The following is a 17249-nucleotide window of genomic DNA, read 5'->3' on the forward strand; positions in this document are numbered from 1 at the left end:
TTAAATGTAGCTCAGATTATATTATATCAGCTTTAACTGCCTCCCTCACACTTTGCATAGAAAATCACTGGGGGAAATGATCTTGATTTCTGAAGGCCAGAAACCTGTAAGTAGTTTGTAAACAGTATTTTTATCTTGAGCTTCCAAAGGGTGAACACCTTCTTGTAATTTTGGACCAGTTTCACATAAGTGACTTTGTTTACATATATTTCAAGCATTGCTTGAAATTGATTTCTTTCTTTTTTTCTTTTCCAGTCTCTGAATTTGCATTTGTAATGTAGCTTGCTTTGCCACTGTGCCATGTTGAGTGCTTGTGTAACTAAAAATGCAGCTCTCTCTCAGCAAAGCGCATTGCACATTCCTAAATGTACAGCTGCGGAGGCTGAATCCTAGGCTGTGTGCCCTGTCCTAGAAACAGCTGAAATGGTGACTTCTAAAGGACTGTCTGCTACTCTGTATCTCTTTGCACTGGCAAAGAAGTGTGAGATTTAACATGTAATGTATCCATTAACATTTATCCGTGATATATTGCTTGGGATGTGCGTTGAGCATAAAATGAGAGGATTAGCATGCTCTTCGATACACTTGTCCTGATGAAAATCCAATAGGCAGGAATAGCCGTGTATCGCTGTGGAGATGTTGCCTTGAAGTACCCTGAGGTAATGCATTCATGTAGCACATTTGTGTTGTCATGCTCTGTCCTGAGCTTTAATGGGGACTTACTGTTCGTAATAGATGAGATAATCAAAAGGTGTATTCCTTTAGCCCTCTTCAGACTAAGACCATCTGAGACTGAAAGATTGTGCTGACTGCTTATCTCATCTTTAAACCACATCAAATTACCCAGACATTGGTGTAACGCGTTTGCAATCTACCATCTTTTTGTTGTCTTCCTACAGCATTACTGCAGGCAGAGTACCTTCTCAGTAAGTGTGTAGCACTTAATCCTTTATTTTTAAGGGACTGCAGAATTATGCCTATTTTGTACTTGAAAGGGTAGGCTTGAAAGTAGGAAGTCGACATGTCAGAGGGCATTTTAACAAAATAATAGCTTTGGCAGTCATATGTGCTTAACTGAGTAGAATGAGTGTGGGAGGGTTAGGCAGGCTAGTGCCAGGCAGGCAGGCAACTGGGAGCACTTATCATGCCCTCATCATGCACTGCACGTGGGGCTTGGTGTAATAAGGATGTGCTCTGGATCAGAGCTGGTGCTCACAATCCTGCAGACCCATTGCTGTCTCTAAGCACAAGACTGGTAGGTTGTGACAACCAGCAGTATCTGGGAGCCTGAGCCCTCTAGGATAAGGCACTGCTCAGAAGTCTGTGCCCTTTTATGACTTTTACCTTCACTGAACCTTTTAAGACTTTGAATGGCAAAGAGGAAGAAAGTGGAGAGAACAGATTGTTTCTCTTAGGATCAGAGCTCCTCTCCAATGCTGGGAATGGGATTTTGGCACACTGCTCATTATTTAACTCTCTTGTCTGGAAGCAGAAAGCATTTTAGAGCTTTTGGTTCAGTTCACTGTAGAACCCAGAGACACAGAAAAATAACTGGAGCCCTTGGAGATACTTGTTCTGGCGCACCACTGTGGGCAGGGCAGAGTTGTGTTGTGCAAGTCTGTGTATATTAAAACTTTTCTGCATTTACCTGTGGGGAGTGGTGAAGAAGCAGTCCTTCATACAGCTTTGGTTTTACTTCTGGGAGGTCTAGGCATGAAATATGGTGCTTCCCAGGATGCTTGAACAATAAGAAGCTGGGACTTGCTTGTTTTTGTGGTACTTTCTGTCCTTATGATCTTCTCTCTAAGTTCACATGAGTTCATTCTAGCATCTTTGTGGTGTCTTCTGACACATGAGAAGACAACCAATGTACCTGGCTTGGAAAAATTCAGTTTGCAGAAAGGTGTGGAAGAATCTTTGATCTTTGATTTGGCAGATCTTTGAGGCTGCTAGATGTATGAATCAAATTAAAGTATTTTCAGTGAGTTGTGCAGAACAGAAATTTTAAAAATATCTGTTGACTGGGATCCCAGAGGAAAGTTAAATGTAAATGTAATTTAGACAGCAGTATTGACAGCCCTGGAGAAGGCTGAAATGTTCTGATTTTTTGATGAAAATGAAAGATAAATATTTTGACAATTTCAAGGAACACTTTCTCAATTTTCTACTGGTTAGAGATCTCAAAAAGTTTCTGTTTTCTTGAAACACTCAGATTAATTTTAAAAACTTCAAAGTGTTTGGAAAGATGCTATTTTTTCTTCTTGTCCTAAAAAACTATCACAATTTTTTTGGATTTTTTTTTTTATCAGATCTAGTCTGTCTCTTGTTGAAGTATATCTCACTAGCAGTATGCAGCCTCAATTCTTCCCCTGGTTTTCAAAATCCACTGCGATGAAATATTTCCCTCCACCACTGTGTTTCTCATCCTTCTCCTATCAACTGGGCTTTGCACTCAAATGGAATTAATTAAGAAAATCTCATGTGACTAATTTTCTCTTATACTTTTTTAACATATAATTAATTAATTAACTGAAATAGGTTGGACAGGTAATTCTTTATTTTAGGTTTTAGTATTTGCTATATATTTTTTTTTTCTGCTTTTGAAGATGTCATAGGTTTTAGAAGAATAATTTCTTGTCCTTAACCTCATATTTCCTTACAGTTCCTTTGTCTTTTGGTCAAAATTGATATAACACCATCCTTTATTATTTATTGCTGAAATGGACATTTTCATGTGTCCCATTACAATGAAGCATTTGTGCAGTCAGGTTTGATGTGGACTCTCACAGACCTTTCAGCAGAATTCTGTATGATTTTGTATCAACCAGTGAGGGGGTAGATGTTGTTCTTTCTACAATGCCTTCTCTCACAATAACTCACATTTGTTAATGCCTTTTATCTTTAGACTGTCCCAGTGTGGTAGAGCATGATTCTTTTCATTTTAAGAGTGAGCAGCTGACTTGCAAAGAGTAAATAAGCTCATGCAGAAGAATTTTAGCAGAATTAAGGGACAAAACCTGGTGCCTGGTCTGCTGTGGTTTGGAATCTCCTCTCTTTGCTTTGCTTGGGCAACAGAAATGTGGTGAGTCGGTTCCACATGCAAGAAGACCTCTTCTTTGTCTCTGGCCCTAAGAATTGTAGGTGGTCCTGGATAAAGACTTGTTATCTACCCCTCATACTTAGTAGTAGAGCATCTTATATTGGAAGGAATAAAGTACATCCTTTTCCTTCGTATTTTTTGTAGTTTGCATTTTAGCAGGAAAACATTGCTTTGTTAAACCTGTGTCCAGCATTTAAAGTGTTCAGCATTGTTCTTAGCAACTTGCCTCTGAAGTGATTTAACTTCCCAAGTGATATTGAACTGTTGAACTGTAGTACCTTTTCCCAGGAGCTGTGAGGATCACAGCCTAGAAAAGCTGAGGACAGGGATAAAGAGCAAGAACTGAAATGAAAACTGGCAGAAGCCATTATCTGTTGCATTTGTTCTCCACATGTGGGTTCTTCTCTAAGAAGCATAAAAAGTCACTCAGGAGTCTCTGGAGAGGAGGGGCTGCTCAGCTGGAGCACGATCCAGCCAACAGCAGAACATGGCTGGAGACAGTGCCAGGTGGGAGTGGGGAGCTGCTGCTTTGCCAGAGGCTTGGGAGAGGGACCGAAGGCAGCCCAGCCTGTGAGATGACAGAGAATGGTGTGCATGGGCTGCACAGACTCTACTGCTGCTCAGGAATGTGCTACTGAGTGGGCTCAACCCACACAGGTACACGTGTGTCTGCCTGCAAGGAGATGCTGGCATGAGATTAGTTTATAGCTATCCTGATAGATCTTATCACTTGTGATTCCTTAATGTTCCATAATTCAGTGCAACCTGGCTTCTTTTGCATGAGGATTTTCTGGAGAGCTTGGACAATGGCAAGAGTTAGGTACATCCACCTTGAACCTTTAAATAATGCTGGGTCAAAGCAGTCTATGTGATTCACTGGTTCAGTGCCTGTAACTTGCAGTGTTTCTGCTTAAACTGACTTTTTAATTTTGCTCTTGGGGCTGATAAAGTGAAAGTGAGATTTAAGGAGGTCTTTGAAAGAAAAGACAGCTTGTCATCAGCCAGGAATAAAATAATGTTTAAGATGGGAGGATATATATTCCCATGCTTGTGCCTGCAACTGTTTTTTGGGGTTATTTTTGATTAGCAGGGAGGTGAACAACTCCTTATAGGCTGCTTGGCTTGCTTTTCCTAATAAAAAGATCATATGGAAAGTATGTGTGTCAGTGGCCCTTGTGGGTGGGTGTATGGACATTTGCAGCCTTCCTGCTTCTCACTGGATCTAGACAGGAGAGCTGTGACTGGCATAGGACTGAGAGAGGGTGTGCCACATCTGCCTGGCTTTGGCCATGGCAAACCATGTGGCCACACCCCAGGTCAGAGATCTGGGGCTTCAGTCAGTGTGCAGATTGTCCGATTTCCTGTATGTTGGTTACCAAGTCACTTTGTGCCTTTGTTCATCCCCACCCGAAACAGAGATGAGTCCACCATCACTCGGGTTATGTATAAGTAACGAGAAAACAAATGTACTTAAATGCTGTGGGACGGGAGGCACACACACAGAGCTGTAATGTAAGTGTTTCCACACTGAATTCAGTTTTGTTCAGGATTATATTTGGCAAGTGCTTTGCAAGATGTACTGGTGACACACATAAGCACTGCTTGCAGTCTGTGGTTCCTCCTTTTTTTCTCTCCCCAAGGATAAATTTTGTAGTTTATGTTATTTCCCGTGGGAGTGCTTGCCATGCAAATGTATAACTGTGCTACATACACAGTGCTTTGATTTGATACGAGTCTGAGCAGCATAATGGCACATCAGAGGATTTTATACGCCATTTTGATTGTGATTTCTTAACACAGCAGGAAGAAATTTAAAAATTTCTATTAGAAAGGTGAGGCAGAAAGCAATTTGTGCTGAACCAGGGACAAATAGGGAATAAACTGGCATTTTTTCAAATTTTTATTTATTTTTTTAAGGCTGCTAATGGTTGTTATATTACTTCTGTGACTCACTGGAGTTTCCTATGCACCAGCAGAAACTAGAGCTGAAAATCAATTTTTAAAATCAAAATTAAGTACTGCAATTAGGTTTTTCTCCATTCCAAGACTTTGCAAATAAAAAAGGAAAAAAACTGTAAATTTAAAGCATAGTCTGTTATGCCACCATGCTGTAAAGTACTAGAATACATTCCCATGTGCAGGGATGTGCTGAGTCGCTGTGTCTAGCAGAGCACTTATTCCATTTCCATTTCCCGTCCTTCCACAGTTAATGCTCTATTTCAAGCAATTTTGTAGAACACCTCCTCATCCTCTCCTCTCTTGACCTGTTGCACCACAGGTGGCAGGTTGAGTGCCATCTACCCCATCAAATAACAGACGAGCAGAATAATAGCAGTGATAATTGCATGGCAGAGTGCAGGCACAGAATATTTGGGGCCTCGCACTTAAAAGGAGGTCCAGAGAAAAAAATGCCTGCATTTTATTTCTTTACTGCTTTGAAGTATTGTGACATTGTGTATGAAATTCTTCATGCCCTCTGCTAGGAGACAGCTCTGCCATGCATCAGGAAAGGTGACAGAGGAGATGTCTGCATGCAGTATCTTCTGTTTTAAGGGGAAATTAGACCTGGGGCAAACTCGTAATGTCACATCTGGGTTTCTGAAAGCATAATTTCTAAAGATAAATGATTTGGCACAAGAAATATTAAGGGAGTAGAAAAATTTAAATTGGAAGAGAAGAGTATGAACCTCTGTCATCCTTAATATGCAGCACTTCATTTTCACTTATTTTTTTTTCCATTTTTATCCCATCTCTTCCTTCATCTTCTGCTTCTTTTTTTCCTCCCTGTTCCCTTCTGTGCAACATTTCTTTGTCAGGATAAGTGACTGTTCTCAGAATCATTGCACTATTGCATTCTTGCCATTGACTTTGATGTTCCAAGGAATCATTTAGCTTTTAAGCAACTCAGATTTCATCTTTAAAACTCAGGACCAAAAGGTAGAATTTTAAAATTTTTATTGTAGAAAAAAAAACGTTACGAAATATCATAACTGGTAGAAATTACCATAATTAGAAATTTACATACTCTGTAGTGGTGGGACTGCACCTTGAATCCTGTGTTCACTTTCGGGCCCCTCACTACCAGAAGGACATTGAGGGGCTGGAGCATGTCCAGAGAAGGGCAGTGCAGCTGGGGAAGGGTCTGGAGAACAAATCTGATGAGTAGTGGCTGAGGGAGGTGAGGGTGCTTATCCTGGAACAAAGGAGGCTCAGGGGAGACCTTATCCCTCTCTACAACTGCCTGAAAGGAGGCTGCAGTGAGGTGGGGGTTGGGCTGTTCTCACAGGTAACAAGCAACAGGACAAGAGAAAATGGTCTCAAGTTTCATCAGGGGAGATTTTGTTGAATACTAGGAAAAAATCCTCATGGAAAGCCTTGTCAAGCATTGGAACAGGCTGTCCAGGGAAGTGGTTGAGTCACCATTCCTTAGGCATTTACAACATGTGTAGATGTGGTACTTATAGACGTGGCTACACATCGACAATCTTTCCAATCTCAGTGATTCTGTGATTCTATTCTATGATAATCCTTCACCTGTATTGTATCTGTAACAGACTGTGTTCTGCAATGGCCAAAAGAGAAGTCTGAGCGTGTTTTGGTGGTGCTGACTCTTACTTTTGGAAGAGTGCCCATGGGTTTTCTATAAAAATACTGTTTGTTGCATTCGGAGAAGGAACGTTAGTCCATTTGCTATTGTTTAGAGGGAAGAATAAAAAATCAGGTCCTTACAAAACCTTGGGTCTTCCATCTGCTTAAAGAATTGTGAGGTCTGAGTGCCTAAAATTTATATCTTCTGGACTGAATAGCAGACATTTAGATTCCTGTCTTTCCTAGTATTCTGGTCATTAAATAGTATGTCTTGGCATCATGTAGCTATGTAAGATAATTAGTTGTGCTGGGGATGGGAAATGGTTGCTTGTACAGTCAGCCAAATCAATATCTGTTCTTGCCTTGTGCTAATAAAAATAAAGCCAGCTACCTTAGATTCTCAGCAGCAGCTCTGTTCCTGTACCCACAGCTGTGGAATGTTAACAAATAAACCTTGGAGTAAAGTGATTGTTTTAGATCTTAAGTATTTCATCTTTAACTTGTTCCCTCTCCTGTCCATTTCACTGGAAACAGTTCTGCAAACCCTGAATACTAATCTTTCCATCTGTCTTCTCATTCTTACAAGGAGGGCATTATTTATGACTGAGCTGTATTTGTATTTTAAATGGCCCTGTCATCACGTTTTATGACTACTGTGTGTATATACTCAGACAGAGGTTGGAGAGAACCAGAACCTACAGCTCACATCTATCTTCACCACAGGTGTGTGAGCGGGAGGTTGACACCCCACGTGTGTGCTGTGAGAAGTTACCCCTTAACAAGGGAAAATTAATGCTCTGTCTAAAGCGAAGCCAGACTTCTTCCCGAGTGCTGCTTAAGTAAAGCAGCAACGTTAAAATTGAAAAAGGAGGCAAACTGTCAGAAATACTGGTGATACTCATTGCGTGCAAACAGTTGGCAAGGTGTTTGAGACATCCATCTGTTTCAGTACCGAGCATTAATTGCCATTGCTTGTGATGTTGGGGAGCCATGTCATAAAAACAATACAATTCAACAGCATAATTGCTCTGTGCTTATACCCATGTGCCCACTTATGGTAAGACCAATTCTTCTCATAGAGGCAGAAGAATGACATTTAATGTATAGTTTGGATGTGGTTTGGTTTACCAAAAACCACCCACTCATTTGCAGAAAGAAAAAAATCTGTAAAATCTGCTCTTAACTGATTATCTCCTGTCTGTGATAATATTGTTGCTCAGTGACATGCATCTCTCTGTCCTTGTAATGTAGCACTTCAGTGAGCAAGCTAAAGTACATATTACTCCTGTGAGGAGACAGCAGCTGGGAGTTGCAATTCTTCTAAAGCAGCTCGGCTTGTAGCACTTCTGTAAAATGCAGCCTTCGTTAAGGTTACAGTAAAATATTCATAATCATAAACTCCCTGGGTACCAGTACAGCCCTAATAAAGCTGCTATTGGCAATGTATGGCAGAGTGCTGCATGATGGAGCTGTAAGGAAATGGCTTGCAGTCTGACCATTGCGATACTTGGGGGTTTGCATAGATCTGCAAATGCATGCGAACAGTTAAACTGTATTTCTGACTAGAATCAGGATTGGTTTTTGGCAAGATTTATTCTTCCTGATCTAACATTTTCAGTGGGTGGAGAAAATTACCTCCCTATTGCTTTGTCATTATTTCTTAAATGAACAATGTATTCTATTTTTTTTCTTCAAGTGGGATGAATTGTGCCTTTTTATTACCCCCTACTTTTCCTGAATAAGTAGTTCAGTAAAGCTGCTAATGTTGATGATAAAAGTCATAAAAATTGGATTTTATTGTTTAATGAATATTTCCTTCAATTTTCTCAGCTTCTGAATATACATAAGACTATATAAATAGTTGTTTGGGAGAATGTACCCTTTTTTGTTGTAGTGCAATGATTTCAAATTATACTTATTCTCTTCATAAAAGCATGGGAGCAGAGTGGGAGAAGTGTTCTACTGTTTATGCATATACTATGGAAGATTTTTTTTTTCTTGTTCCTTTAACATTTATAGTGTTGGTTAAGCTGTGTAATGATGTTGCTTCTCCTTTTCTGCACCTTTTTTTTTTTTTTTTCTATCCATGTTTCCTTACAATGGTATCCCAGCTAGAAACAAGGTCTCTGATTTCTTCCTAAATTTTTCAGGCCATCTTTCTTCCTTCTCTTATCTACCCTCCCCTCTATTTTAGGACAATGTCTTTCCACAAATCGGGTGAATAGTGAGAGGCTGCTACATGGCATAATAAAGGTTTTCTCACCTTGGAGAGTCTATCTTACTATCAGCCTAGAGTTCAGAGAGCTAAAGTGGTGTTATGGAAAGACAGCTCTTCTATAGCAATCGTATTCTAGATGAGACATGAATTTACTCCATGTTCTGGTCTTAAAACTTTCTGGCTGCCAGGATTAACTAAATATTTGAACTGGAAGTAGTTAGTAACTATTTTCTTCCCAGAAATATTACCAGTTACAAAATATTTTATCAGAAGGTTTTAGATGTCAGGGAAAAATCAACCATATACCTTGGAGTTACCTTGAAAAAAGCCCTCACTATCTAAGAATTTCAATTTAGTTAACCAACTTACCATTTTAAAAATTGTTGAAGAATTCTTTGAACTCCCAATAATCTTAACAGAATTGAGCAGTTTTTGCCTTCAGGCTCAAAGCTTGGGCAATGCCATCCAGCTACAGTAACTTGGTTGTTGTATCTAAGTTATAAGTGGGAGTGGAATATTTTACATTTTGATTTCGCGTACCCTGGAGAAAATAGTTTCAGCCATTCTCTGAAAATCCTGGGGCAGAAAAGGTGTTTCCCTGTCCCCAAGAGCCCTATACTAAGTTGCTCTGCCTGTATTTCCTTTGCCATGCATCAATTAATTTTGGTTTGCTCTTTACCACAGAATAGGAGAGCAGAAATTACTCCCACATGTGTGCATCCCAAATCCAATGCTGCACACAGGACAGCAGTGGCTCTCCTGCATGTTGGTATCTCCACACTTGTAGGTGGGAGGGCATTGGGCAGGACTTGTCTTACAAGTGCTATCAAATACAACACATAGCTGTAAACCCCATAATTTACAGCCTTGATACTGCATCTGACTGGGAGGAACATCTGGTTTGTCATATGTCTGGAGCCAAAAGAGTATGTTTCTGCTTATTGTTTAGCCATTATAACTGAAGAGAGGTGCAGGGGTTAAAGCTGAAGTGTGTGACAAAAGGAAAATAGTGCATTGCTGTTTCACTGCAAGAATAGGTGTTCAAAGGCACTTCCCAACTCCCAACAGAGAATAGCTTGCAATTAAAGGGAGAGGGAAAAGCATACTTAGGTAGGGCAGAAGTTTGGAATTTGGAAAAAAATCTATCAGGTTTCTGTTTCGTGAAGGCATTATCAAAGAAAAACAGAAGCCCTTGGTTGAGTCTTAAATCCTTCAGCAGAGCATGTGTGACATCAGCAAGTGAACTGAGCAGCTCTGATGCCTGTCTGTTGTGAACTGTAACTAGATACCAAAAATATCTCTGAATAGACTCCAGACCGCAAGAACAAAGTAAAATCAATTTTTCTTTCATATCATAATTGCCCTGAAACACATGAAACACCTGTTCCTTCACCTTAACAGTTAATACACATTTCTATTTTTGGCACTTTTGTACCCCTTTGCTTTCCTGCAGTGCTGTGTATCTCATTTTTGAACTGCTGCTGCTTCTGTTGCATGCTGGCAAATCGAAGAGAACCAAGGAGTTAAATTTCAGAACAGGAGAAGAGGAGGTGAGCTGTCTGCTACAGTAGTTTACTGCAGCTTCCTTTCATACTGACACATATGTAGTTTGTGGTGACAGTGCTAAAGAACTGCAGACAGGCACTTAGCAGACTGGATGTGAGCTGGATGCAAAGATGCCTCACCCTGGACTTCCTGCTGGCAGTATGTAAATACACCTGCAGACTGGCCACACTGGGTGGTTTGTTTTTTTTTTTTTCAGAAGGCAGCATGAGAGGACTTGACAAAGCAACAGCACAGTTAAGACCTTAACCAGCATTAGATCTGTATCTCAGTTGTGGGGGAAGTTGTTGGTTTTTTTTTTCCCCTGTGTGTGTGCTGCATATTCAGACTGAAATCTTCATCACTACAATGTTTGCTTCTATCTGGTATGCCAAGAAGCTGGGACGCAGGTTTGTGCATAACGCCAGGAAAGCAAAAGCAGAGAAGGTACGTTCCTAGTGGGAATATAAAGCCTTATGTCTCATGCAAGCTGCCTGCTGGCATCCTGTTGTGTGTCTGCTTAGCTTTTTAAAAATACCATGAAAAACGACCTATTGCTATTCCTGATTTCATGCAAGAATCCTTCAATATTTTGCATATTATTAAATACCGGGGAGAAGATCTTTTCAAAAGTCTTTATGTCCTCTTTTGATTGTTTTTCTCTCCAAGATAAACAGCTGTACATCTGGTATGTCTGTGTTAAGGGAGCACTCCAGTGAACTTGTTGCTGTGCTGCATTATTTTTCCTAGTACCATATTAGGCTCTTAAACAACCCCTGATTGTTTGCTGCTTGTATTTTTTTTTTTTTTTCTAGTGTGGTACTAATGAGTATGGAATAACATGTTAAGCATTTATAATGTTTGGGAATTTTGTTTCATGGTACTTGTTGAAACTGTGCTGCAGCATGGATCCCTTTTATTTTAAAAAGATATAGGTATGTAAAAATGGTCAGTACTGTCTTTCAGTATTTTTCTGTCATAAAATTGAACTGTATTTAACCAGCTGTTTTCTGGAAGCCCCTGTAGGTTAAGAGTCTTCTGCCTTCTTTCTCCCTGAAAAAAACTTGAATAGTTTTAGAATTTGCAGTGATGATATTTAGGGGGTATCAAGGCAATTGTCTTTTCTTCTAAGCATAGAAAACATTTAGTTGGTTGACCTGCAATCCAATTTTGTCTACATTACCAGACAAACCATTTTCAAAATGGGACTAATCTCTCTGTTATAAACTCAGATTTAGATTGGGGGAAAAACTTCAATGTAATGTTATGAAGTTACCTCATTAGTCTGGTAATGATGGCTTCCTCTTTTCCTTGTTGTCTTTGATGTAGTCAAAGACTTTCTAAAGGGGCTGCTTTATTATGTCTTTAATACATCTTATGCTATGTAATACAGCCACCAATCCATTAAGCAACTATCATTGCCTGAATTCTTTTGTAACTGGAAAAGCCCTTCACCTAGGGAAAATTATTAGCAAAAATATATTATGTTTGTGGTTGAGGGGAGGATGAGGAGAGATTTGCTTTTTCTGCAAAATATTCCCAATGTTTAAAAAGGTGCTGTGTGGAAATTTTGAAACTTAAATATGCAAGTCATTGGGAAGTTACTTAAATAGCAGTGATTTATCTATTTCACATCATATACATAAGGGGGAAATGGAAATGCAGAGAGCTGTACATGGGACTGTCAAACTTTCTCTGTCATCAATCACATTTCCATAAAGAGAGCATCAGATAAATTCTCCTGCTGTTTGCATATAGCTATGGGAGGAAAAAAAGTTGCAGCCTGGATCTTCCTTAGTCCTGAGGGGCTCCCTCCAGAGGAATATTTGCTCTCAGGCTTCCTCCAAGATGACAGAGGCAGGATGAGTGGACACATTCCACTCCTGACACAGTGGGGCTCACCCAGCAGCTTTAAAAACAGATTTAGTGTGTGTTCCTTAAAGCATATATGATCATAGATTATTTCAGTAACCTTGAAAAATTTCATAGAGCAGTGCCAGAGTATTCCCTGAGAAAATATTTTCTTCTCTCTAGAGTCTTGTAACACCAACAAAAAGAATGCTTAAAAAAATTGCCTCTTTTCCTCTTTATTTTGATGTATTTTAAATATTTCTGTATAGATTTATTATAATGCTACTTGTTCATCCCTATAGGACTTTCAAAATAACCAAGACAACTTAGGTCCATGCTATTTAAGCTTTCAAGGTATATCTAACAGTTTTTAGGGAAAAGCTTTCTTGATATTACTTGAGCATGCTATTAGCATATTTACATGGGAATTTTATTTTTGCCAGAAGACAATAAGTATGCAATAAACATCTTGTAAAATGTTTACTTATTGACTTACATAAAAAATAAAATTTCTTTCTTGGATGTTTATTCCACAGTCAGGGCTCATTTACAATTTTTAATTTTTTTTGTCCTTCAAATCAAACTTTAGCAAATGCAGAAAATCCCATTCCTAGCAGGATGCTATTTCAATAAGTGCCATTGATGATTGGAAGCTGATCAATGCTGACATCTTCAGTATAGTACCTCGGTACCAAGAGAACACAGATAGAATATAAATCTATCAAAAAGTAAATTCAAAATAGCATTTAACTGCATGCCTTGTTTTGGTTTTGACCTTTTTTATGTAAGGGTTGAATAATCAAATTATTAAGCAGTTTCATTTTTTTTTTCCTTAGAAGAATAATTAGCTGTTTTTCTCCATGTGCATGATTTGAATAAGACATTGTTTTCTGAACGTGCTTTTGGAGGTAGTAACATTCAGCAGCATTTTCTAATACCATATGTGTGCAAAAAGATTTTCTTGCAGTAAAGATCTGGATAGTAGGAATCAGAAGACTATGGCTCCTTAACAGATTTTTCTGTCATGCTTTACTTCTTTACATGAGTACAAGTCAAGAATTTTTTAAGGGCTATTTCTAAGAAACAGAAATTTTGTATGAGCCTATTTGTTTTCTTAGGATGAGGAAGAAAACTGGGGGGGGAGGGGGAGGTGACATTAGAGAAGAGGGTTACAACATGGATTGTTGTGTGTGCACACACATTTGCACAACCTGGCAGTGCAGCTCCTTTGAATGTCAAAGCTTTGGGCCGGAATTGTGCAGAGAGAACGTGAACTTGGCTCTCCCAGTGTCTGTTTAGGGAAGCAGAGTTTCCAAGGTGTGAAGGGGCACACAAAGGCAAGGGGAAGGAAGGTGTCCCTGCCCAGGTCAGGGAGGTTGGAACTAGGTGATCTTTAAGTTCCCTTAAAACCCAAACCATTCCATGGTTCTGTGGTGACTAGGGCAGTCCTTGGTGGGAAGAGCTAAGCAGCATTGATGTGACAGCTTGGTGCTTCTGTGTGTGTGCTCTGCACTGCATGAGGGTGTCTGGTTGTGGCCATGTGGGTGAGCTTGCCCACAGTGTCTCCAGAGCTCCCCATCTTTTCCAAAGCTGGAGCTCCTCTCCCCATCCTTCCCAGATCACCCTACTTTCCCACTCATCTCCCCGTAGCTGAATATGGCAATCCCTGCTCCAGGGGAGCTGGCATGCAAATTGCCTCTAAATGAATGGGGCTTGCATTTTCTTGGTACTATGTGACCTGCAGCACTGCAGCCAAGGCCTGGGGGCTCTCAGGAGCTGGAGAAGTGATCTTGAGCCCTGGGGAAAGGGAAAGGGGAAAGAGGGAAAGGGGAAAGAGTATGAGCAAGCAGCAGAGTTGGAGGAAGGAGGTGGGTTTGTTCTCACTGAGAGAGAGAACCCTGGGTAGTTGCTGGGTGTGCTTTCTTGTCTCCCTAACCAGCACCTGCTGTTGAGAGCAGCCCTGCTGCTCCTGCCCTACCTTTTCAGTTCTTGCTTCTTCTCCAGCCTTGGAGTTTGTGCTGAGATGGGCCAGACCCTGTGGAACGGCACTATCTCATTAACACCCACACACAACTTAAGAGCTTCAGTGTTCAAGGCCAGGCTGGATGGGGCTCTGAGCAACCTGGTCTAGTGGAAGGTTACCAGGCCATGGCAGAGGGGTTGGAATGAGATGACCTTTCAGGTCCTTTCCTACTCAAGCCACTTTAGGATTCTATGACTTGCTGGTATATGTCCTGGTAAATATTAGGCTCCTAAAAACCAGACATGAATTCTCACTGTTAAAATGTTATCTGGAGAGTAAAAGACATCTAGGAATAAAGGGATGCATGGCAGCCATAGGTGTCTTAAATAGTTCTTTCAAGTTGACTGATGTGTACCAGAATTTTTATTTGAGTCATATTTTCATGATATATTTAAAACCCTTATTTTAATTCAGAACTAAAGCAAAATATTTTGAAAAACTTCAAATTTGGAAAGTTGAACTCTTTCTTTTTTTTTTTTTCCCAACCAGTCCTGGCTAAAACTTCTTGTAAGTAAAATGGGCTAATGCCTGTTAATTGCTCTTAATGTTCTCATTTTGCCATTTTCCCAAATCTTAAGCATATTTCTTTACTTTATTGTTTTGATTAGACTAGAAAATAAAATCTTTCCAGTATATATTGCACTTTTTATCTACAAATTCTATCTCAATCTGGTTGTCTTGGCTTGATTGCTAGCGTTACTCTTCCCTTCAAGTAGTGAGACATTTAGTGTACAGGGAATGCTGCCACTAATATTGCCTGAAAACAACTGAACTCCTTTCAAGCCATCTCTGGTCTTACCTTTTGCCTCAAAGTTGTTAAACTGCTTTGAGTTTGTCACATGAAAGGATTATTGTTATGAGAGTAAATGTGATCACTTGAACCTTGGAACTAAAATAACTTAAGGCAAAGATTGATGTCTTGAATTTTTCTCATTAAACCACAATCAAGCAGAAATCAAGAGATGTTAACTGCATGTAGTTATGCTATAGAAATAAGTACTCTAAATGGTTGGAAGAGGTACAGAAAAGTAACTGAACAATTAATCATGTTGATCTGAGAGAATGAGCTAAAATGTGGAAATAGCTTGTGATAATGCTTCACTGTATTGATAGAATTTGGGTTTCAAGGGTCAGTATCAAAAGTGGGAAAAGACTTGCCGAAGTTATCACATAATTTAATTTTAAAAGGGGAAGTTCAGGACTGGTTTTTGTGCTAGTTCAGACTTGGAACATATTTCAACCATGAGACCCAAATTTTAAACACTGTAGAATTAGTTATGTGGGTGAGGTTTTAAATCTAAAGATAACAGTCACTTTAATAGGAGGTTTCTCCTTGTAGATTATTTTAGGGAGCAAAACAGCAGGGCCAATGTGAAGTGTTTAAATCAGTTGATTTTCACTATTCTGTAACAGTAAAATGTTGTTCAAATTCTTTTTCTAGTTTTTAGAAATCAAGTTACTGCTAAAGTGTTATCAGTTTTAAGAACTATGTCTTGTATTTGAAAATATTTAAGCTTTATGACATAAGGCATAGTTATCATTACAGTTTAACTCGTTTATTAGTTTAATGATTCAAGACAGAAGCAAATTAACTTTAAAAAATAGGTGTGTATGTAATGATAAAATGGAATGCAGTTTCTGGACTATAAATTGTAAATAAAAATAAAGATGACCCAGAAGTCCCATTCACAAACTGAGCAGTATAATTTTGAATGAGTAGTTTTGAAAGTATTGTAGTGCAGACTAGATAAGTAGCACATAGACCAACAAACAATTTTTCATTCTGTGTGCCTGGCTTTAGAGTTATTTTGGGTAAGTCAAGCATCCTTGGCTGTAAACCTACAATGAAATATTTGCAAAAGACCCAAAAAAATATGCTAAAAGAAGTTAACAGAACTGGGATGTGTAAGAAACAAAAAAAACCCCTGTCTATAAATGCAGGCGTATTTAATCATTTTTTCAAAAGCATCCTGGCAATAGCAACAATCAAGTCTCCATATCAAGATGACACTTGAATTCAGATTGTTCTCATATCTGTATTTTAGCATAGCTAATTGCAGGGTGGGCAGTTCTAGGATATGTATACTTGTTTCGTTTTTGCTTTGTTTACAAGTAGGTACCCAGCAATCTAATTTGAAAGAGATAAGAAGTTCACTTGAAGCAGCAATTATTCACGACATAGAATAGAAACTGTCATTAAGAAAGCATAAAACATAATAGCAGATAAACACATTTTTTCTTACATTGTTTTACATATTTATATAACTCCAAAGAAGAGAAACTCTTTTCTTCAGTGCATACCTTAGATTTCTTAAGAAGTGCTCTCTTTCAAGAGAGCTTTCAAAATCATTTGCAGTCCACTGGGGTTGTGATGAAGTGATAAAACTTGCAGGTCTAGTTATTGCCTTGGCTAAAGGTGAAATGACTGCTTTTCTAAGGGACATCTCATGTAGCTGCCACATGCTGTAAGGGCAATGGATAGTTTTATTTGTGTTTGGGCAATCAATGGCCCACGTTGTCCAGGTTCAATGGGATGACAAAAGTGTGTCACTTATTTGCAGAATTACCTGTTCGAACAGGTGCCAGAGTTATCTCAGTCCCCTGGAGGAATCTTTTCAAATGGACTTTCTAAGTGCTCTATTTTACAGTTTTATGGAGAAATCTTATCTTTTCACACATAACCATGTGAAGAAAAATATGCAAACGTTCCTATATCCAGAGCTCGCTGTGTCTTTTGCTTTAGCACAGCTCAGTTGGAATTCTAAGACATTTTCTCATATTGTGATTTAATCCAGAAAAATATAGCTACTCAAATTGGATTTTTTCCCTTTTTTTTCTTTGCATATTGTTATAATCCCACATGCACTAATATTAATATATAACAGCAGGGATAAGCTGCCTAAGTAGGGATTTATTTCAACTCACTA

General features: G+C 39.1%; 1 protein-coding gene across 23 annotated transcripts in view; it reads left to right on the plus strand.

Moving 5' to 3' along the window:
• Positions 1-17249, plus strand: part of DLG2 (discs large MAGUK scaffold protein 2) — a 1005290-nt gene that overhangs the window by 500363 nt on the left and 487678 nt on the right. The window contains exon 1 of one of the 23 annotated variants that reach the window (XM_017735880.1): positions 10516-10895. The exons of the other annotated variants lie outside the window; for them this stretch is intronic. Within the exon in view, the coding sequence (XP_017591369.1) occupies positions 10818-10895 (78 nt within the window). The 5' untranslated portion in view covers positions 10516-10817. Of the gene's footprint in view, positions 1-10515; positions 10896-17249 lie in introns of those variants that run through there. 23 annotated transcript variants of the gene reach the window in all.

The sequence above is a fragment of the Corvus brachyrhynchos genome, unplaced genomic scaffold (genome assembly GCF_000691975.1).
Source record: "Corvus brachyrhynchos isolate BGI_N302 unplaced genomic scaffold, ASM69197v1 scaffold44, whole genome shotgun sequence".
Lineage (NCBI taxonomy): Eukaryota > Metazoa > Chordata > Aves > Passeriformes > Corvidae > Corvus > Corvus brachyrhynchos.